Genomic DNA, 23,019 nt, shown 5'->3' on the forward strand with positions numbered 1-23,019 from the left:
GGCCATTGGCGAACGCATTTGTTTTTTTCAGGGTCGGTAGAAATTCCCGAGTGGCTGACTATGTGGCCCAAATAGCGCACAGACTCACGCAGAAGGTGACACTTCTGCAGCTTGAATTTTAAGTTAGCGGCCTGCATTTTCAAGAAGACAGCACACAATCACTCAGTGTGTTCGCCGAACGTGCGGCTAAAGACGATGACGTCGTCAAGATAAATGAGACATGAGTCCCACTGGAGCCCAGCGAGGACCAGCTCCATGAGCCTCTGGAACGTCGCTGGGGCCGAGTGGAGACCCATGGGCAATCTATTAAACTCAAAAAGGCCCTGTGGTATCCGAAAAGCAGTCTTAGGTTTTGACGCCTCGTCGAGGGGGAGTTGCCAAAACCCCGACAGAAGGTCCAAAGTGAAAAAATAGTGCGCCCCTGCCAGGGCATCCAATGACTCGTCCATACGAGGGAGAGGGTAGGCGTCAGCTGCCGAGATTTTATTTAGGCGCCGAAAATCAACGTAAAAACGAAGACTGCCATCGTGCTTTTTGACCAGCACTATTGGAGCACCAAAGGGACTAATAGAAGGAAAAATTATATTGGCCTCCAGCATGTCATCCAATGCCGATTTAACATGCTGCTTCTCCGCCGGGTTAAGCCGAAACGGGTTTTGTCGAATAGGGGCAGCGTCACCAGTATCAATGTGGTGATGCAGCAGCTTGGTGCAGCCAATATCAAATTTAGATTTACTGAATATATCAGAAAATTCTCGCAGAAGAGCGCGCAATTTTATTCACTGCGAACCAGACAGAATACCCGTGTCTGCGCAGAACGCGTCCAACCATTCCTCATCTGATTCAGAAGGAGGTGGAACCTGTGGCCTGTCAAGCACGTGTCCCATGACCCCGGTCCCCAGGGGTGCCGGGGTCGCGTGAGCAAGCACAGTTCCTTGCAGAATGACGGTTGTGGACAATCCGACTTTCAAAACCTGCAAGAACGGCTCCCTGTCAGCTGCTACGAGGGTCTGTGCAGCCACTAAATCCAACCCTTTAGCAGCTGTGTTCGAAGGTCCCAGCAAAACGCCATGTGCCGAGGCATCCGGGGCTAGCGGTTTCTTTAGTCGCAAGGGCACGAGCATTTGTGTCCCGGGCGGAATGCGGACTGTGTTGGCGATGAACGCCTGCACAGAGGCATTTGCCGTGCGCAGATGTGCGGGCGTGGGCAAGAACGTCATCCGTCGACCCGACGGGAGTTCGATGCAGCCTTGATCTACAAGGATCTTAAGAGGCATTTTCGCGAGAAAGTCAGTGCCTAACAAACACGGCACGGTGAGGGAGGAAGAGATCAAAATAGGACCCGCCAATTTAATGTCACCAATCGAAATTTGCGCACGAATTTGCCCAATAATGCCAGGCGAACTTCCATTAGCGGCGAAACACGGGATAGAAACACGTTCCAAGGGGCGGCATCGTACGGGCAGTATATTATAAATCAAATCTGAAATGATCGTAGCTGACGCACCAGTATCAACCAACACACGGAATTCCACACACTCGATCGAGCCGACAACCACGGAGGAACCTGTCATCATCACGACTACCCAATGGGCCAACTCAGACCACTGCCCAAGTCCGAGTGGCCGCGGAGAATCGTCAGAACACCGCACATCACACACCGAATCGCGATCATTTCTTATGGTGCGTTGCGGTGTGTATGGTGTGTATGAGGGCCGAGCGTGAGAGGCGTCGTCGAGGCGCACGGCACTCGGAGGAGATGTGGCCTCGTCAGCCACAGTTGAAGCACGTTACGTCGCTGCGTGGAGGAGGCCGTCCCCGCTGCTGGTCGTCGTGGCGACCGGCGTGGTCAGACGATCGCCGGCCCATTGACCTGGTCGCCATGAAGGCCCGTTCGGGGGAGAATCCGTCGTCCCTGATGGCAGGCTCCGATGTCGAAGCCGAGGCGGAGATGGTCGAATCCGTGTGGAGCAATAGATGCGCGTGGATGCTCTGAGCGGCTCGTAGCGAGCACATACTCTCCTCATCCACCGCTTGAATGAGGATGCACAGCTCGCGCGCTAGTTCCAGCATCTTCAGGAGGACGATAGCATCGATGGCTTCATCGTCCATGCGGGGGTAAGCCGCTCTTGCCATCGCGAGTAGAGCGGTCCGAAAGATGGGCAGGCGCTGTTGGAGGGCGGACATCTTTTCTTCATCAGCCTGCACAACCTCGAGCTGGAAATCGGCGATCGCCTGGTAGATAGCGTCTACTGTACTGTCGGTACTGTGATGACGCGGCGTCGGCTGAGTAGTGTGAGTTAACAGCATCGCACGCTGATGACGCTGCGAGGTGTGATTGTCCCCCAGCATTCCCAGAATGCCCTTGGCTTCCGCTTCCGGCGGGACCACGTGATTCCTTGGCGGGAAAATCAAAATGTCCGTCTTGGCCGATGGCGGGAACATCCGCCGGCGGCTGATCCGATCCGCCCGCAGCCTCCAAGTTGATCTCGTCAAGAATGGAGGCCGCAGCATGTAGAAATTGGGCGAAACGGCTGTGTGCTGCCCGGAGTACGTCCCCCATGGCAGGAGGAGCAATCGGCTGCTGAGCCGGTGGTTGGGCGGCTGGCAATGCGCCGGCATTTTCAGCGGAGTTGGCAGTTCCCGCAGGTGAGTCAGGGTTTTCTCCATTCTGACCTCGCACGTGGGCTGAACTTCTTGTTTCCATTTTTCAACCACTTCTGACTCCAGTTGTAGTGTTTATAATGACGAATAAACTTCTTATGAGGCACACTCTGTTTATTGTAATTCTTCTCTTACACAGTCCTTAACACAGAGAGAGGTATACGGTCCCCTCACCCGATACCCTAAGAAGGGACAGCCTCCGGACTTAGCGGGACCTACACACAGGTCTCTTGCTAACCTAAGGAGGTACAGCCTCCTGTCTTGGCGGGACTTACTCTCGCGTCTACCGCTATCCTAGAGTCCTCCGGCTGGGACCTAGGGGAGGCTATCTGGCCCACCGCTGGCCCGGCGGGTGTTGACCACTGGATGCGCCGAGCCTTAGCCCTCAGAAGGGCTGGAAGGCCGGGTCCAGGGTCCTGGCTATCTTCAGCCCGGGCTTCGGTCTTCATGTAGGGAGAGAACTCCCCGCGCTCTGCGCGGTCACCCTTCTTATACCCGTTTGTGGCCAGGTCTAACCAATCCCACATTCCCACGTGGAACTGTCTGATTGGTTCTTACCAAACTGTGGCTACGATCCACTTCACCTCGTCTGACCCCAACCGTTATTCACACAGAGGTAACGCTGCACTGCCCCTTTGATACCTAGTGGCAATGCAGGTTACTGAACAGTGAGTAGTTAGCACCGCTACACATACATACGGTATATGCATACTTCTTTAAAGAGAGGGTACTGCCTCTTGTGTTTACGTGTGTGTTCTCTGACCATAACTAAGCAGACACAAGCGCTCGACTGGCTCAGCTTTATGAACTGGTTCTTTCTCCAAATCACTTCGCCCGCAGCAAAGTGATCGAGCGAAAAAAGTAGAGAACAGTCTTGTTTGCGAGACGTGAAGATTGGGGGGTTCATATTCTATGGTTCTTTCGGTAAAGTCACGTGGATATAAAATAAAAATAAAACACAATAAAAATATAAAAACTATATAAAACCAAAAAACTCACGACGTTTCGATCGCGACACCTGATATTTTGTTTTTAGTATTTTTTATGACATTTTCTATCTACGTGACTTTACCGAAAGAACCATACAATATGAATTCCTGCAGTCACGAAAGTTTTAAGTCAAAACGCTTGGGGGTGTTTGTGTGGGGTGGCGCGCGCGCGCGTGCGCGTGCCCTTCTCGACGTACGATCCTGTGGGCCCCCCCCCCTCTCCCCCCTCTCCCCCCTCTCCCCCCTCTCTCCCCCCTCCGCTGTGAACGATTCTTCCTGTTGTCGCACCTGATTCTCGGTGAAGCAGCTGTTCGCGTCGGCCCTCGTGTGAGAGGCGCGCTTTGTGTTTTTGGCGCAGCCTGGATCTAAATGCGACGTCCAAAGTGATCGGGGAGGCGGGTGTTGGTGGTGGTGGTGGTGGGCTTGCCTTCCATTCTGCGGTCTCTACCCGGCAGCTGTAATTGTTGTTTTAAACGCGTGCTGGCCGGGGGTAACTCGATCAGCCACCTGTCTGCCTGCACGGGGCCTCATGACCGATCCATCGTCGAACCGCACGGGCTGACGATGACTCTCGATTAACAAACCCATTTAATGCCATTGTGGTGTGCGCCACGGCTGAGGCTTGTGTTTTAATTAAACGGTGGGGAGCGGAATCGCCGGTTTTAATCACAGGCTGAATGTTGTTTCGTTGCCTTCACGTCGGAATATCACTTTTTTGGTCGTTGGCAAGATGTTAACGTTTTTCAAAGATGTATTTAAAAAAATAGTGATTTCGCATTCTAGAGGTGGTGAAAATATTTTTGCTCATGGGATGTTAAAAGCACCGAATTTTACCTTTACCCCAACATCGCCACACCGAGTGTGTTATTAACCTTTTAGAAGCACCATATCTGTACTCGTGTGACCTGTTAAATATCTCAAACGGGCATAATCGCTTAGTCATATTTAAATATTGGTTGCCCTTCATACATACTTTATTTTTTTTGTTACAGAAGCCACAAAGTAAATTTTCACACGATTAATTATATTAGATACCCTTGAATAATTGACTACGTAAGTGCGTTTGAGATTCTGGCATGCTTAACAAATGTAATATCTTTACCGCACAAAAACAACAATCTTGGGGGGGGGGGGGGGGCGGGGAGTTGGAGGGAGGGGTTCCAGCACAACAGCAGAAAGTGAAGCTTGAAGCTGATGGTGGTGCGGCCCCTTTTGGAGTCTCAGTTGGGAGCGTCCGGGTTGTGCCTGATGGAGGCGGGCAGGTGGGGGCCCAAACGGCTCCATGCGCCCGGGAGACGGCTGATGTTGAAGAAGGTCACAGCTGCTGAAATTGGTCGTTGCTTTCAAAACCAAAACACGCGGAGAAATCCTCATCCCACCATCACCACCGGCTTCCCCCATTCTTCCTATTCGTCCACCCCTTCTCAATTCCTGTTGAACGTCTCAGCCCACCCAACCCCTGGCATCAACTTCTTCTTTCCCCGTAAGTCCACCCCGCATTCACATTTGAGGGTCTACACGCACAGAGTTGTATATGGTAGTGCGTGATGCTGCGCATATAACCGGACAGCTGTTGTCTGTAAAAGCAAGATGAAACAAATCCCTGCTGGCTTTTAATGACCCTTTAAAGCGTGCGGCATGAAAATGTCAGAATATTGTTGAGGGCTTGCAATCGTGGTGTGCTCCGTAGTTGGGTTTTATACCTGGAGGAATGTGCACATCGGTACAATTATTTCCATTGTGGCAAATTCTGTAAATGGCAATCATCAGGCCAATGCTAGCTGATTTAAAAAATATATATACAAAATGGCCATGCAATACTGTATATACTATTCATAAAAAGTTAAAACTTTCAGTTAACTATTTTTGCGTGTAAAAATACATGAGATCATTTGGCTATTTTGGTTGAAAATGTCCCAAAATTGTTGCATCATATACTAAAAATATTCACTAAATACAGGACAGTAATGTAAAAACATATTTAACTTTGAGGATTTTTTTTTTTACAATTTGCTTTACATTTGTAAGAAAAGTACTATCGAAGGATACATACATATATTTAAGAAAAATAATTGATTCAAGTGGTCATATTTTCCCCAAAAATTACATTCTGACCTGTTTGCCCCCACAATGTACTTTTTGGCTATTTCTTAAGTATTATTTTGAATGAGTAATGTTACTTTACTCTGTAATCAATATACACCAAAACACCTCGAAGCCAGACTCTGGTAAGCCAGAATTTAGGGTAAGCCAGAAATGCTACCGAAATTAACATTAATTAACCAAACTCTGACCTGTACACTTTACGTGCTAATTAATCTGTGCACATTATATTGGGTAAAGCTTTACGCTAATCCTGTGTAGGAAATGCGAAGCGTACTTGTACTCACCAGGAGATCAATATGCCATACCCGACCATTATAATACTACTTAGAATTGCCCATTTGTATAGTACAGTAATTCCAAAGTTATATACTTATCTTTTCTATGGAATTCAGTTACCCATGCCCCCCCTGGATGCCTTGGTCGTCCATGTGCGCTGCGCTGATAGAGCTCCATATTCTGTTTTTGTTACATTTATTTTCCAAATAAACAAAGTAATTTCTCCAAGCTAGTGAGAAACACCTTTCAGCTTCCAATCTCTGCTTTATGGTGATGACAACTCCGATTAAACTGTTAAATAGATGTGGCGATTTTAAGCGTTATTAAATTGTAGGTGTTAACTCCGTGTAATATTTATTTGTAGAACTATTTATTGAAAAGTGTGTTACCACCATTAGTAAAGCTTGGAGGGAAAATTAATAAGCAGATGCAGAAAAAGTTATTCTTTATACTACACGTCAACCACAAGCTCTTCTGGCAGTGCATCATTTCAGCAGCATTGATTAAATAGGAAACTGGACAAGTTTTGACGCAGTGTCTCATCAACAGTCAGGCTTGCTTGAACCAATGCTGAACTGTCAGATGTTATGGACAAGGACACTCTTTCAGACATGGGCGAGTCCTGGTTCGATGCAACACTTTCTAAAACATCGTCATGGAGAGTATAACAAAATAAAGGGGGCAATATTGGAGAGGTTTTATTGAATCACTTATTGAAAAAAGGATTTGCCAAAAATGTTTTTTTTCAAATTACCTCCCATATAATGTAATTTAATGAAAAAACAGTGTTCTCCTTAGCAGTCTATTTCACCCCCAAAAATAACACGGTACGTTTTCCGCTCAAATTAACCAAGCTTTATAGCCATGTTAAACAGCCTTGTGGAAATGATATGCTCCGCAAGCCTATTACTATACGTTGGTCACATACACATTTAGTCCATTACTGTCATGGCAAGTGTTTGCATAAACTATTAATGCAGTGGTCACACTCCACTGCTTCAACATGCGACAAATTCAGAGTAATGCACACTGCCTTTGGTATCTTTGCAAACAGTATTTGCTCACCTTTGTACCGTTTAACACTTCTTAAGTGTTGTGTATTTTTCACGAGTTTGCATTTTTAAATCTAAATATGCCGCCATCTAACTATAACACATGTATTGCATTTTTCCGTAAACACGATTGTTAATTGACAAACATTCATGTTAAAAACCTTGTGTGTATTTATAGTATGTCAGCCTTGCAATTTACCTACATTTCACAGTACACATTAAATGTGCTGTCCTCTGTATTGAACATCACATTTTCCAGAAAAATATTGAGAATTAAAATTGACTTTTCTGAAATAGGGTTCACAAAGAGCAGAGTCCATTTAAATTATTACCACCATGCCTTTCTTTGAGAAAATGAAGCCAGGCATTTTCAGTAGGTGTGGAAAGAATGGTGACAGCTGTCCAGCAGGAAGGTTTAACGTCCATTCTAATGGGATTAGAGGATCAGGACACCTGTGGTAGAGATCACATGGACAGGCAACAGCAGGATTTGACGATTCACCAACTTCCACGCAACGAGTGTAAAATAACGATGTTGCACGCTTCTCAGAGAAGAAACGTACAGCAGTAATTAGGTGCTGTACAAAATGTGTATATTTATGCATAATAAACAGCCCTCGTCAAGCCACTGCTGGATGCAAGCATTCCCACACTATGCCAGTAATGCTGGTCTATGTGGGTTGGTAAAAGGGGGCAGAGCGGTGGGGGGAGCAGGGGACCCTGTTAAAACATCTCACCACTGATGACCAATTGCCTCGAATCAAAACCGGGTTTTGTTGGGTTCTTGGCACAGGATGCTCATCACTGCATCGCCACTGCCATGAACGCACCTCGATGGACATTATTTTGTAAGTCAAAAATTGTACAGGATTATAATAAAATAGTTTATTTAACATTTCTTGTAGGATGGTGTTCGTGATACAGGGTAAAATTAGTGCTTTTTTACTGACAATAAATAACACTCACAAAACATACTGATTTGAGGCAATGTGCAACTCCAAACTAATAACTGAAAGGTGAAAAGATCGGCTCATTATGACAATGGGGAAACAAACAAGAAACCCTATATGTTACATGCGTAACAGTGCCGTTTATTCAAATAAATAATTTTTCCAAAGCAGTCATGTACAAGAAATTTGTTTTTAACTACAAAAATAAAAACCTTCAATGACAAAAACACACACAAGAGCTCGCACAAACTCAGGAAAACACACACACACAAAAAAAACAATTCTCCCAAGCTTGGCTCAGCATTCAACAAAGCAAAGCTCTACCATACACTACCTGCACGCAAAGGATTTTTAAAAAATTAAAGGCAAATAAGAAATAACATCTTGTTGCCACTTTGGCTTTCAACAACCTTTTTGTAAATCAGGACTACGCTGAAAAAGCGCCTTATAATTTATAAATAAATTAGTCATGAATAGCCACTTTCTAAACAACATATTTATACACACGTGGATAGAGGGTATTCCAGCTGCTTAGATTTTAAATAAAGCATGATCTTTGTCATCGATATTGGTAATAAAAAGGAAATAAAAACATTAAACAAAAAAACATCTGCTCATACTATTTATAAACCGTCAAAATACAAACAAAAATAGTGCACCTTGGTTTAAAGGGTTATTCTTCCAAAACATTACAACAAAGTATTAAGTGAATGTATAAAAGCAAGTGAAAAAATGGGTTTACAGTTATCACCTTTAAGGAGACATGCCTTAATGTTTACTGCTAATTTTAACCTGGATTTTGAGAAAATTAAAAATTATCCTCCAGAATGTTTTTAATGAAAGTGTGCAAGGGATCAAAACATTATACAGGCCTTCATCAGAAACTGTACAAATTACAGCATTAACTCAGCTGTATTTATATAATTTTATATATCTATTTTAGACTTATGGATGTTACCATGAAAATAATATTTAATAAAAAAAAATTTATATTGATAAAAAATCACTTTTAAATTATTGTATTCCATGGCTTAGAGCTGTACTTAAAATGAATAAACATCATATAGCTTAAACATTGTCTTCAAGCTGTCTTTGCTACATCTTAAGATGACACTAAACTTCGAAAGAACATAAAAAAAAATCCCACAAAGCATACCCAAAAAAAAATTGCACAGTCTTGCCATGTTTAAATTAGTAACTTAAGTCGATGGACCAGCCTTTTCATTGGCCGAGGATGCTAGGCAACGCATATTATCTGTGCCTTCCCCATGTAAGGTTTCCATCTGTCCAGTGCTCAAAATTGTCTTTCATGTCTTGTATTGTCGCCCTGAGTGTGCTGGCGCTCGTAATCGTCATCCAAGTCCTGAGCGCTCCTCTCTTCGGCAGTGGAAGCCTGGGACCTGAAATCACAAAATGCGCAGATAAGTAAAACACATTTTTATTAAATGGCAGATATTTTTTAGCAAAGGTGTTGACATACACAAAATTCATTGCATATATCATGAAAACCACAACTATTCATTGGTAATTGTCAATTTCTCAAAAACATCCAAAGCCATAGGTAAAAACACAAAACATATCAGGTTCTTTATATCTAAAATAAATAATTTTTTGAGCACGAACATAACCATTGCTGCATACTGCAATGGACAAGATGTGAAACTTGGTCTAAGTAATATCAATATTTTCTGAAGGCTTTCTTTACCGAATAATTACTCTCCCAATTGCTTGCAACTTTTTACACCTTGAATCCTACCCTACCTTCGAAATTTAGGAAAATACTTCAGTAAACGTGGAGGTGTGGTGCTATCCAAATGCACCACAGTTCATACCCAAACACAACGCCAATTTGTAGCAGTGACCTCTCTGGGTTTAAGTTAAGAGCCGACCCGCAGTAAACCCACTTGGTTAAAAAACTCAAAGGCTGTAAAGACCGAGCCTGTCCCAAGTGCACAGGGTCCTTATACATCTTGAAGCACTTGTCGAACTAAGGAAATGAGCCACTCACTTCTGCATGGAAACAAACTCCAAATGTTTTCTTTTCAGATTGCCTCCATCGCCACTAAATCGCAGGATTTGTGCAACCAAAAAAAAAGTTTTGTATGCAGGAATTGCATCTACTATGCAAATAAGCTAAGCAAGTACAACGGCGGACGCCTGTGTTCAGAGATGCTTTTTTATACATATTACTTTATATGCACACACACATGAATGACAAAAGCTATTTGTAGCTCATTATATTAGCATGTCAGCTTTTCGTGTGTCCTCATTTTGCATATCACTACTCTGTAATCGTACTGTTGGTAAGCAATACAAAAAGTGTCACGAGTCAAATTTCTAACTTGATTACCACTTGTGTAATAGTCAACCACACCAAGACTCATCATTACACCACCAAACTACTGATATTCAGTACTTACTGAAGTGACATTAATGTCCCAAGAGAAGGGCATGGTATTTCACAATGAACTTTTCATTTGAAGAAATATCTAAATTATTCAAATCTCGAGCCACCAATGTTTCTATTTCCAAGTGGTTTGATCACATTTTTTAGAGTACGCTAACTATAATTGTTAACAATACTTGTACAGCTAAAGTCACTATCTCATAACATGTTAACTCTGATGAATATATTTGTATATCAGGCAATAACGATGAGCACGCTACGATTCTCCAATATAGTAATACACTAAAAAGAGACTACACTCCCTGGCATAACACTGGCTGTGCACAGTAAACAAACACTCTCACAAGTCAAACTTGATTTGGAGTTTTCGTGACTGCAGGAATTACTCTTTGGTTCTTTCGGTAAAGTCACGTAGAAAGAAAAAACAAGTTAAATAATAGCAACACAAGCAATCATCAACAGGTACAAATGAAAGAGAAAACAAACCTAGTAAACTTAGAAATATAATGCAATACAACACAGAGAGTCGGCTAACATAACAGTCAACACCCTACCTGGTTAATTACGTTCTTCCAAAGGTTGCTATATTTGAGAGAGAGAGACAAAACACATACACGGAAACACAGACAGACACATAAGCAGAGAGAGATAACACAGACACACAGAGAGACACACACACACATAGGCACACAAGTCCTCCTCCAGTGGAAGCCTATGGAATAAAAAGCCTTTCAAATAAAACTTATTTTTGTAATCAGTCCTATTTAGTGTTTTACTTAATAGGTGAACCTACGCCAAACTCAAATATTATCTTAAAGTCAATGGCAAAGACAACCTTCGAGTGATTGTGTGCAAATTGAAAACAATTTACAATTAGGGCAAGGACTCAATATGTATACACATCACTCACCCGTACAAATTGGACAAAAGCTAAAAACCTATCGCAATAGAAAGATGTAAGTGTGCCAGTTTTGTAGCAATGGCTTCGGCTCAAATAACTATCAGCCATTGCCGATATTCTTTTAGCCAATAAAAAGTTCCACATCGATGTCCAAATTGCCATATTGTTGCCAAAAGGTGTGGGGGCATCCACTATACAACATACTTGATGCACTTCAATGGGCACAAAGTAGCGGTGCTAAATGGAATAGATTACGATCTGTAAAACATAAAACTATACACATAGGAAGAGTGCACCACATCCTTGGCAAGCAATACTCGAGCCATGGTTACGCTTGGCTTTGCATTAAAAGTATACAAACTGATTTTGCGGATTTAATATTCGTATGCTATGACCATTTAGTCATGAGTAAGCATGTGTGTGCATGCGCGTCGATGGCAAAAGCACTGCACGACATTTATGCACGAATGCACACAGTACACATACACATGGCATACAGTGGCCAACTAATAAACACCCATGTGTGGACATAAACATATAAACCCACATATAAACAGACATGCATTATTTACACACAAATGTTTCCCAGGTGCAGAAATGAAAGTTGCCTTTTCAGCTAGTAAGCACAATGCTGCATTCCATAAGCTTTCCATTTAAGTTATTAGCCGGATATGGTGTATTATGGGCTTTTAAGCTGCAGTCTGCCAATAAAATTTAAACTTGCTCAAGAGGCCATATAGGTTGCATGGTATTCCTGTAGCGAGTACTGTGCCAGTAACGTACAGCTTATGATCACAGTTATTGTCATTAAATTTAACTCATCTTTGTGTATGTATATAATTATCAATCACGTAGATATGTGCATTGGGACGGTTTGCATTATATTACTACATTGCATTATGAAGAAATTGGCGTATGGCACGATGGCGCATTTTTAGTGTCTGCTTACTGTGCAGGACACAAAGCCAAGTGCATGGCTAAGCTAAATATCATCAAAGCATGTCTAGACACAAGCTTTGGACACTGCAAACCCACATCTTTCAGGACGAAAAGAGTTCGGTAAATGCATGAACCCAAAGAAAAAAAAGACTCCTGTGTGGAAGCTTGCTCCTCCCAGGCTGTCTCCACAGAACATGAAATACCAAGCACGACAGTATATTTTTTATCCCCATTAATAAGTTTCTGCAACTGATTTCATTGCATGAAATGTGTTGTAGCGTTTACATTGTACAGTTACAATTGTAAATGTAAACGTTTAAATAGCACCGTAACGTTTGGTTACATTTACACTTTAAAAGTTGAATTAAGCAAGCGAACAAATACATCTTATCACTTGTGCTGCTTGACAGAGCAAGCCTGTGATGAAACCCCATAGCTATTTTTTTTTAAAAACACCAAATTATAGACCACACTCTGGCTAAATCCAAGTTACTGATACTCATCCCAACAAACTGTAAATCAACCATCTTACAGCTTGTTCCAACACCAAAACCCACAACGCTTATCTCTGCTACTCTCTTTACCCCTTCCTCAATACCCCCCCCCCCGCCTTCAATCCTTTTCAACCGCTCCCAGCAAACACACAACACTTCCCTCTGCTTTGCATCTTAATCCATCATCATTTGTCAATCAAGACGTGTCAGTGCCGAGTGAATTAAGAGATAACCCCCCCCCACCAATTCTAGAGACCCTGTGCACTGGCAACAAATGCTTGGCAGGCACAAACTGTGATTTAAAGTTGATGACCGCGTGCCCTTTCTCTTAGCCGTTCGAACAAAAAACAAACAGCTGATATATGCAGTACGACAAAGAGGAGTGCTGACGTATACCACGACTTAAATGCATAAAATATCCAAGGGTTAGAAGTCAAATTATTGTCATTCAAATGGGTATTCCAATCTTAATATGGTAACTTACTTATTAACTTTGATTACATTATTAACTTGCTGATGTTCAGTTTAAACAATCCGCCTTCTGCTGAGAATGACGTCGTCAGACAACACGCACTGATCGCTTACATTAAATAGTGATGCTTAGCGTTTTGGGTCTGTACTCAATAACCGTGATTAAAAAAAGAGTTTATCGTACAAGTGTTTTTTTCATGGAAGAGACTCAATTATGTGTACACTATTAGTCAACATTACTGATTAAGTAAATGGCCCAAAACTCACCTTCACCCACACGCTTATCTTGTGGATGTAACGCACTACAAATCAAAACATTTAATAATGTACTATTCTCACACAACCATAATTCACTTGCCATGTACATGCGCTCTCAATAGCCATTGTTATTTTTAAAAAATTACAGACCACAAAAGTGTCAAGGTAAACACTACGTCATCGCGTATACAACAAATTCGGTAAAAGCTTTGGCACAATGAGCTGCAGCGAAATAGCGTACTAAATAAACACAGCTCTAAATTACTATACGACACTTTTTACGTGAGCTTTCCAAGTGAACTCTCTGACAAAAAATATATGGTTTAAATCAAGCACTGAGCCTCAAATCTAGAGCAATATGGCACATAGTACAAGGAGTCATACTTTCAATGTGAATTTAGAATTGACTTTATATGCACACATTAATATGTGAATAAGATAAAAAAAAATAACTGACAGCACTTTGTGAATCTAATGCTGCATGAAGGTCTCCCTACACAATGTTGGTCAATGAGAGTTGTTTGACTATATACTTGACGATAATGGTCAGTTTGGGGTGATAAATCTGGGGTGCCCATTTCAGTTCAGATGTCACTCGCCATTAATGTCAGATATCGCCAGAAATCAAAATCGGGTCGCTAGGTTCAGACTGCAGTGTATTAACGCCATTTGTGCCGCCGTTTTATACATGCAATATATATTTATACTGTAATATACTTGGTCGATTTCTTTGAGCGGTTACTGATAGAGACATTTACATGAAGGTGACAATGTTGCAATAATGACCTTAGCATCATTCGGATTCACCCTAAAGTCAAACACAAATATAATAGGTACACATGGACCATAATACTTTAAAAACCATTGGTCTCACTCCTCTACAGATAAAAAAAATCCCAGACCCTTCTCAGCTCACTTTACTCTTCCATAGATGCCCTTACATATCAGTACCCAACAAAACTCATAAATTATTACTGAAATACCAAAACTGCATCATTGTATGTGTCATGAATATCGATCAAGTACTGCAAGGCGGATGTTTAATTAAAAAAATTTAAAACACGCAGTTCTCGTATGCTGCCAAACAGTCCTGCCTTCCAAGTCTACCCCACTCACTCATACAGATGTGACCTAAACAATGTGGAATATGTGCATCTGCCAATTGCGGGACCGAAAAAGTTGGATATTGGCAAGTCCTGTACCATAACCAATGAAACATGTAAAAAACTGCCATGGCAAGAGCATACAATAATCATTTGAAAGCATTTAAACCTCAATTGGCACTCTATACAGCCTTCTAAATTATTATGTGAAATATACGTATAAAGTGCAATTTGATAAAACTCTGCATGTAAAATTAGGATAAGACAATTTTTCAAAACTGCTTCTAGGTGATCATTCTTCTGTTTTCGTTTGGACGAAACCAATTTTATGTTACCTCACGTAATAAAAGTTTGAAACACAATATTTACAGTTAAGAAACGTGAGATAGGACAGGCCACGTCGCAAGAAGGCTTTTGATGGCTGGTGAATTGACACTGACAACGAAGCGGCAGCCAAAGGAGGGGGGAGCACGCTTGAAATGGACATCCCTCGCGGACACGAATCAACTAAACGAGCTCATGTGCAGATGCTAGATTGTCGTGTCGCTTAACCGAGTTAGATGATGGCTAGGGGGCGGCCTTCATCCAACAGCGGCTTGATCATGGACACTGCTGATGATAAAGGATTACTGATGTGCAAGTACAAATGGTCACAAGTTTGGCGAGCTTCAGAAAGGTGATTACACCCCTTTAACACCAGCAGCAGTAAGTGGGCGTTACCGTGAAAGTTGGGACATCTCACTCTGGAGTCCACTCCTCACTGGCCACCACTCTCCAACCCAGGGGGATGAGGCGGACTCCCATCCGACTTATTCCTCTTGGGAAAGTATTCTGGAAAGAGCAACGGGTAGGGGGGAGAGGGGCGTAAAGCAAATGAATGAAGCGAAGCATGGACGTGCGATCTACAAATAAAAAGGGAGCCTACGGCTCAATATCACGTGAAAGCAAGCGCACACGTTGAGGTGGTGCTTGTTGCTCCTGGGTAGTCAAGACTTCCGTGCTACGTGGCAGACGGGGCAGAGGTATTTAAACACGGGCGGTGTGCGCAGACGATGCCATCCAGACGGCATCACACATGCCGTCTGCCCCTTTGAACTTGCGTGCACATTTATTTGTCGACCTACCTCCCCCTTTTTTATGGCAGCACATCTGCCACTAATGCACGCGTTGAGTGCGGCCCCCCCTCCCCCCCCCCCCACAATATTACACACACCAGCACGGCACCGGACCCGCTTGCCAAACACAGAAACAACAGTGAGTGTATACACCAACATGTACTGCACAGTATCAACCATAGCCCGGGGAAGGTCACGTGAACAACTATAAATTGAACAACTTTTTGTTGCTGTTATTGTTCCGAATACAAAAACCCAAACGCGCCGTTTAAGATTTGGAAGCAAAGATGACTTGGGGGGGGGGGTTGTTTGTGAATAGGTGCAAGGCTCATTGTTTATGTTTATAGTTCGGACTATGGGATAGGCTTGTTGAGAGACAGTAGAGGGTTCACGTCCAGGATTACCTTGAGATGGAAATACGGGTTTGTGTTTGGGGATAAGTTAGGGCTAGTGTTTTGGGTTACAGTTGAGAATAAAGGGTCTGTTGTTTATGGTAAGGGATAGGTTTTGGGATTATTGTTGGGGATGAAACGTGTTTTGGGTTATAAGTAGGGTTCGTGTTTAGTGTTTTGGATAGTATTTGAACACATTTCAGTGAAGATTAGATAGTGATTGCAGTTATAATGCAGTTAGGGCTGGCGATTAGCGTCATTGGCTCGTCCAGTATTCGCGATTATGGCTATGAAGTGTTCGGGTTATGGGCTCGCATTTTTTGTTTATATTTCAATTATAGTTTTATTGTAGGCAGAGATAGTGACCAAAGTGAAATAAGGGTTCAGATGTATTGCTAAACCGTACTTTGGATAGTGGTTATGATTATACAACTACTGCTTAGTGTTGTTAGGTACAGTAATGTCCAAGGCCATCCTCAGGGATAGTGTTTATAATTTATAGTTAGGAACTGAGAATGATAGTCTGTATATGACGAGGTCTATTTTTTAGTGTTAGGTCTCGTGTTAATGTGCTCTGGGCTAGTTTGAAGGTTTGGATTCGAGCTAGGGTCAGTTTAGACTTTAGAGGTAGTGGTATGGGCTAGTTTATTGGGTTATACATTATATTCTTGGTTCTTTCGGTAAAGTCACGTAGAAGGTTAACAATAAATTAATAAATTATTACATTTTTGGGTGTATAGCGAGCATTACGGGGGGTGAGATTTACTAACCAGGATAGGATTAGGTTGCATTATGCAGTTACGGCTAGCGTTTGCAGCTACGCAAAGGACTAGTGTGTTTAAAGATTATAAGCTAGGCCTTAGGGATACACCGAAATTGAACCACATTTTCTCAAACGAAACAAACTCTCCGAGCTGCAGAATCCCTGCCTCTGTGTTCAGATCACTCTACTACCCCGTGACCCGACTCGCATCTCTCTCTCTCTCTGCAGAATCAACGTGCTCGCCCACTCGTTCTGCACAGCGTCTTTAAAGATGCGGTCAGCACTTTGGACGCTACACTGCATGTTATGTATAACAACACATACGAACTGTGCATTGCAATTGTGTGTGTGTGTACTGTGTACTGCGTGGTACGAGCAAAGCGAATGACTGTTGTACCGCAAATAAGGGCATCCCAAATCCCGACGTTGTGAGTCTCCGCTGCGGGTCGTCGCGCCTATGACAAGCGCAAGTACGGTATAGTGTGTGTGTGTGCTGTACATGTCTGTTGTTGTTGTTGCTGCTGCTGTTGTTGTTGTTACCCATGAGGGCCGAGCCTCGCTTGTGATGGCTGTACGCGTCGGACGTCTGCCTCGTCCGGTCGTGGCACGCGGAGGCAGAGCGGTCCCGGGGAATCATCTCGACGTCCGCAGATGACGACGATGCTTCACCTCCTGCGGGCGAAGTCCCGGCACTGCCGTCACCTCCAGAAGATCCTCCACCAGGTCCTGTTGCTCCATCGCCTCCGGCCGATGGTCCGCCTCGCCCAGGTTGTCGTCCGTGTTCGTCTTCTTCGCCTCGGCGAGGAGATTCATCTCGAAGGACGCTCTTCGTGCTAAATGCATCTCCTCTGTCGCCGCTGCTGCTGTCAGTGTTCTTACGGTTGTTGTTGTTGTTGTTAGTACTGTTGTTGGCAGTAGGAGTGGTGGTGGTGGTGGCGGCGGCCGTAGTGGTAGTAACCGTGGCGGTGATGCTCTGGTTGCCGTCATCACCGTGGGATTGCGGACGGTCCGCTCGGGTTGCAGCCAGTGCCGGTGTCAGGAGGCCAGGGTTGCCGTTCGAAACCAGTCCTAGATTGGGGTTTCTGCTGCTGCTGTTGTTGTTGTTGCTGTTGTTGTTGTTGGACAGCGGTCTCGTCCGGTAACACCCGGGCACGGTCGCCCCGTCCAGCGCCTCCCACTCGAATCGTCCGCGCAGCGGCCTGTCGCCCTCGAAGTCGAAGTTCCAGCGGCGCCTGTGGTCCTCGGCTAAGGCGGCGAGGGTTTCCTTGAGCTCCTTCTCCACCTCGCCGTGCTCAGGCGAGCCGAAGAGGCTGCGGCAGACGGCGGTACGGGGTAGCACGGGCGAGCGGCGGGAGCCCCGCAACGCCGCCGCCGCCGCCTCCTCCTCGCCCGGGCTGCCCCCGTTGCTGCTGCTGCTGCCGCCGCTGCCGCTGGGGGAGACCCGCACCTCGGACATCATGCCTGCCGCACCACTGTGCGTCTGTGTGTTGTGGCTGTGTCTATTTGAGATGTCTCTGTTGCCTGCTTACCTACTGTGTGTGTGTAATGTATATCTGTGTGCCGGGTAGATGTGTGTCTTGGTTGTGTGTGCGCGCGCCTGCCTGCCTGCCCGCCCGTGAGAGTGCCTGTTACAGTATGCACGTACTGCGGTGCCTGTTGTTTGTAGCTATTATTTTTCGCCCTTACGGTGTACGTGCTTACTGAATGTTAGTATATTGTGTTTGTGCCTAATGTACGAGTCCACCGTGTACGGGTAATATCTTACGCGATGTGTGCCCTTATTGGCTTTGTAATTGCTGAACGAATGTGTAATGCGTACAACTAACTATACGAGCACTTCCACTGATAATCAACGTTTCTAAAAAATATATATATAAACTCGGCTACAGAGCCCTTCCCCTAACCTTGCTCTTGTTTTAAAAAAAAATAACAACCCAAGACAATTAGAAAATAAGGACTGCTACAACGGCGAGCCCACTGCTTGCTACCGCTGCGCGTACAGCAGCGGCGTAGGAGGTGTTGGTAATCGCTGACATTTGAACGTTGTTGTCTTTTTGGTTGTTCCAAACACAACCATGCGTGAATGATCTTCCCAGCAAAAGCGAAACTTGATCCTCTGCAGCACGCTCAGCAACGCCGCCGTCTCCCCGCCTCTGTTGTTACAAATGAAAGTGCCAATGCGCACGCAGCTCCCTTCCACTCGCTCCCTTTCTTCTTGCCACCCCCCACCACCACCACCTCCTCCTCCTCCACCTCCCTGCCTCCCCCCACGGCAATGCTGGGAGAGAAAACGTCTCTCTCTCTCCCTGGCGGTAGCAGTAAACTAACCCAAGGAGGTTAATTGTGAGTACAACTTTGTTTTTAGTTGTGATGGCTTGACAAAAATTGTTTAAAAAAACTGTCCACGGTGCCCCCCACCACCACCACCAATAAAGGCACATTAAAGAAAACTGGTTAAATCTATAACCACCCCCCCACCCCACCCACCTCTTAAAACATTTTTTGAAATAAATGTTGAATGTTGCTTTGAATGATGTTTGTGTTGTTGATGTTGTTGTTGTGTTACGAACGCGGAGACCCACACGAACACCCCAGACCCTGCACGCGCCCCGCACTGGGGGGGGTGGGGGGGGGGCTCTCTCTGAGCGCGAGCGCGGGGCTGGTCCTCATCACGTGACACACACCCCCCCCGCACTGCCCCACCCCCCACTATGACACCACCCCAACCCCGCCCCTCAGGCTACGCCCCGCTTGCTCCTCCACGCGAGCGAGTGCGCGTTCCGTCACGTGACGCGGCATCCCCCAACCCCACCCCTTCTCCACTATCCCCCCCCTCCCCGCACGCCCTTCAACCCCCCCCGACCCCTCCTCCCTCACCCGGCCCCTCCCCCCGTCTTTCCCCCGCCGCAGCTTCCTCCGCCCCTCAGTCATCGCGTGACCCAGGCGAACTCACAGGCGATTGGACGGGGCAATTTATTTATTTATTTTCTCCACAAGCGGCCCCCCGCCTACTCTCGGGGTAGCGTTGCTTTCGATTCCCACGATTCGTAATCGAATGTTCCTCTGGAATCGATTCGGGGAATCGATTGTGTGTGTGTTGCGTTGTTTTTGTAGCCGTAGCATTGTGTACGCGTGTGGAGGTGAAACTTTGTGGCGACGTCTGGCGTCGCTTTCAAAGCGTTCCCAAACGCACGCTTCTTGGTGTTTGTCGCGAGCCTACCTAGGAATCTGGACATCGATGTGTCGCTATAAGGCGAGTTTCGTGTTTACTAGCCGTCTTACCGTGTTGACTGATAGGACGCTTGAAGCGCATGACGTGTCGACTTTTACGATAGCTGACGGGAGTCGTAACATCATTGCGTTTACACAATCTTAATGCGTCAAGTTGCTGTGGTAATAATAATAGCAAGAGTGTGCGCTTCCATACGTCTTTGTACGTGAGTCGGATTATAACGTTGAAAGAAATTTACCTTAGAAATATTCCATCGGACGTGTCCCTTGATGTAATTGCCACACGTTTCACCTGGTCTCATCAAATTAAATGCATTGAATTTAGTCCACACATTTTCTCATTTTAAAAAATATATATTTAATTTCCAGCCTTTGGCAAATTCACCGCTGGATGAAGGCCTTACTCCACCTGGTCTCATCAAATGAAATGCATTGAATTTAGTCGACACGTGTCATTTAAAAAAATATTTAATTTCCAGCCTTTTGGCAAATTCACCGCTGGATGAACGCCTTACTACCCACGCCGTGTCGGCCAGGAGGGTTGTTTGACCATACTTCCCCGCGCTGGTCGCGGTACGAGTTGGTGGTGTGCGAGGTCCCCAGGACCGACACGGATGTCACTCGCCACTGAGGTCAGCTGTGACCGGATAATCGAACTCGGGTATCTGTAGTCATAGTGTGCCAACCACTACGTCACCCGTTTCACCCCCTGTGAGTGAATGGCAATGTCGATAATTTACTTTTGATGGATCACTTCCCCAGGGTGTCCCATTAAAAATTGAAATCCTTGTCCCACTGTGGCTGACACCTGGTGGTTTTAAGCAAGACCGTAGCCATGGAGTCAACATTGGTGGGGACCAAATCTTAAAGGGGGTCTGGGGTCCTCCCCCAGAAAAAAATCGAAATTTGAAAACTAATTTCCAGCCATTTCCTGCCTAAATTATAAAAAAAATTCACTAACACATGGGATGGACTTTTTATGTATTTTGTACAATAATGTCTAATAGTGTATTGTTTTACATTGCTCTGTTTTTTTCTTTTTTTACCTTTTCTTGTTTCATTGTATGTAATGGCAGAGATTAGGGATTAATAAAGTACAACCATAGCCACAATCATATGAACAGAAATCTATGCATTGTTATATGAAGACAAGTCCAGATATTGTGGCCAAGGTTTAGCAAATTGTTATTTTTATTTACATAGCATCGCAATTATTTTTTTAAATATTTGTATAGCAATATATTGGGGGGGACATTTTTAGCATATTTGATTATTGGGGGGGATGTGTCCCCCCCAATGTATATTATAATTACGGCCTTGGTTTTAAGTAAATATGTAAGATTGCTTTTGAGCTACACGCTACATTAGTTTAACCATCCACTATAATCCTTGACATCCATTTTACAAACGTTGCATCGTGTCAAAACAGTTTAAAATGTACACCTGTAGTGTCGTGCATCTCTTCTTCGTTCTCACTCGACGCGTTGCACACGCACTCAGTCGGGGACGAGGTGGTCGCAGGCACCGTCCTCCCCTTTTGTTGTTGAGTTCACGCCACCACTCGGGCCCCCTCTCTCTCACGACCACGCTGCCGCACGACCCGTCCCAGACACGACCCTGTCCGCGTTGCACCAACGGCGTCGACCGGACAGCCAACCGAACCCACCAGACGGTTCCAGGGGCCTCCCCACGATGTCTACCATGAACCCTTGCCCCAGTTCCACCGCCCTGCCGGCACACACACCGCATATATGCTCAACGGCGTGTGCGCTAAGTGCACACCTGCAGTTGCAGCTGCTGTATAACAGCGCTATGTCACTACACATGTGATAAAAAAATATTGGCAAATGTACGTCATCAGTCATTACCTATCCACTGCTTGATGATGGCCTTCCAAATCATCACCATCCGATTAGCGTGGTTGGCTACGTACGGTGCCCAAGAAGTTCAACATACATCCCGCACGGTCCCGCGATAGAGAAAACCATCTCGCTCCTACTCACCAACCAATCTCATCGCCCCATCTTCATGGTTGGCGTCCTCTTGGGCAAATTCCCTCCATTGGCTGCCACTCAGTTGTTATTCTCGAAATGTCGGCCATCATCCCTTCCTATGATGCGTCCTGCACAACTAAGCCCATGTACATGTCCATTTCCTTTTCGTCAAATCCACTTGCTATTTGACAGCCACCCAAATATAAATATATCAATTGTATACTGCTTAATAATAATGCTGCATACCTGTCAACCCGTTATCAGTGCCTATCTTGTTACAGACCAATTCAGACCTTATTGATCATCCCGTGCCCTTATAAATCTCAACGTTCATCCTACGAAGTCCCATCACAATTTTGTATACACAATGTATTTTTTGCCCGTATTGAAATGGCTGAGCCTGAAAACTAAATTTCCCTGTACAAGAATACGGGTAAACTGCATGGGTTGACAGGTATGATGCTTATTCTTGGTTCTTTCGGTAAAGTCACGTTGAAGGGAAACAATAACGTGACTTTACCGAAAGAACCAAGAATATGAATCACTGCAGTCACGAAAGCTTTAAATCAAAAGGTATGATGCTGTGTTTTGCATCAAGCAGGGGTGGTTATAAACCAGTAGGGGGAATGAATTGAACATACAAGTACAGAGGGCCCCCCAAAACTACAACAGCCTCGGGCCTCCAAATTTAATCCGGCCCTGACTCCGCTGCCCTAAAGCACTCAACACCACAGCAGTGCACTCAACAACATTGGCTCCTAACGGTGCGTCTCAATTACTGCTCCAGTGCCCCACAGATTTATCGTCGTGTGTTAACGTATGACATAATGTTCTTTCAGCAGTTCCCGAACTCGCGTGAACCCGGCTCAGTGTTTATAAAGGGCCCTCATTATGATGGGCAAGCCACATAGCAC

At 44.8% G+C, this 23,019-nt stretch overlaps 1 protein-coding gene across 2 annotated transcripts; it reads right to left on the reverse strand.

Moving 5' to 3' along the window:
* Window positions 1-8,157: 8,157 nt before the first annotated feature.
* Window positions 8,158-19,507, reverse strand: LOC116939932 (uncharacterized). 2 transcript variants are annotated; one of them, XM_032948989.2, is made up of 3 exons: window positions 17,421-19,503; window positions 15,331-15,441; window positions 9,352-9,437 (listed from the first exon to the last, which is right to left on the reverse strand). In XM_032948989.2, the coding sequence occupies exons 1-2, from the start codon at window positions 18,337-18,339 to the stop codon at window positions 15,368-15,370; spliced, it is 993 nt and encodes a 330-aa protein (XP_032804880.2). In that variant the 5' UTR covers window positions 18,340-19,503; the 3' UTR covers window positions 9,352-9,437; window positions 15,331-15,367. The 2 variants fall into 2 exon arrangements, with proteins under 2 accessions (XP_032804879.2, XP_032804880.2); XM_032948988.2 differs by lacking the exon at window positions 15,331-15,441 and having other exon boundaries at window positions 8,158-9,437; window positions 17,421-19,507.
* Between the last annotated feature and the right edge of the window lie 3,512 nt (window positions 19,508-23,019).

The sequence above is a fragment of the Petromyzon marinus genome, chromosome 7 (assembly GCF_048934315.1).
Source record: "Petromyzon marinus isolate PM22_M1 ecotype Great Lakes invasive population chromosome 7, UKy_Petmar_22M1.pri1.0, whole genome shotgun sequence".
Lineage (NCBI taxonomy): Eukaryota > Metazoa > Chordata > Hyperoartia > Petromyzontiformes > Petromyzontidae > Petromyzon > Petromyzon marinus.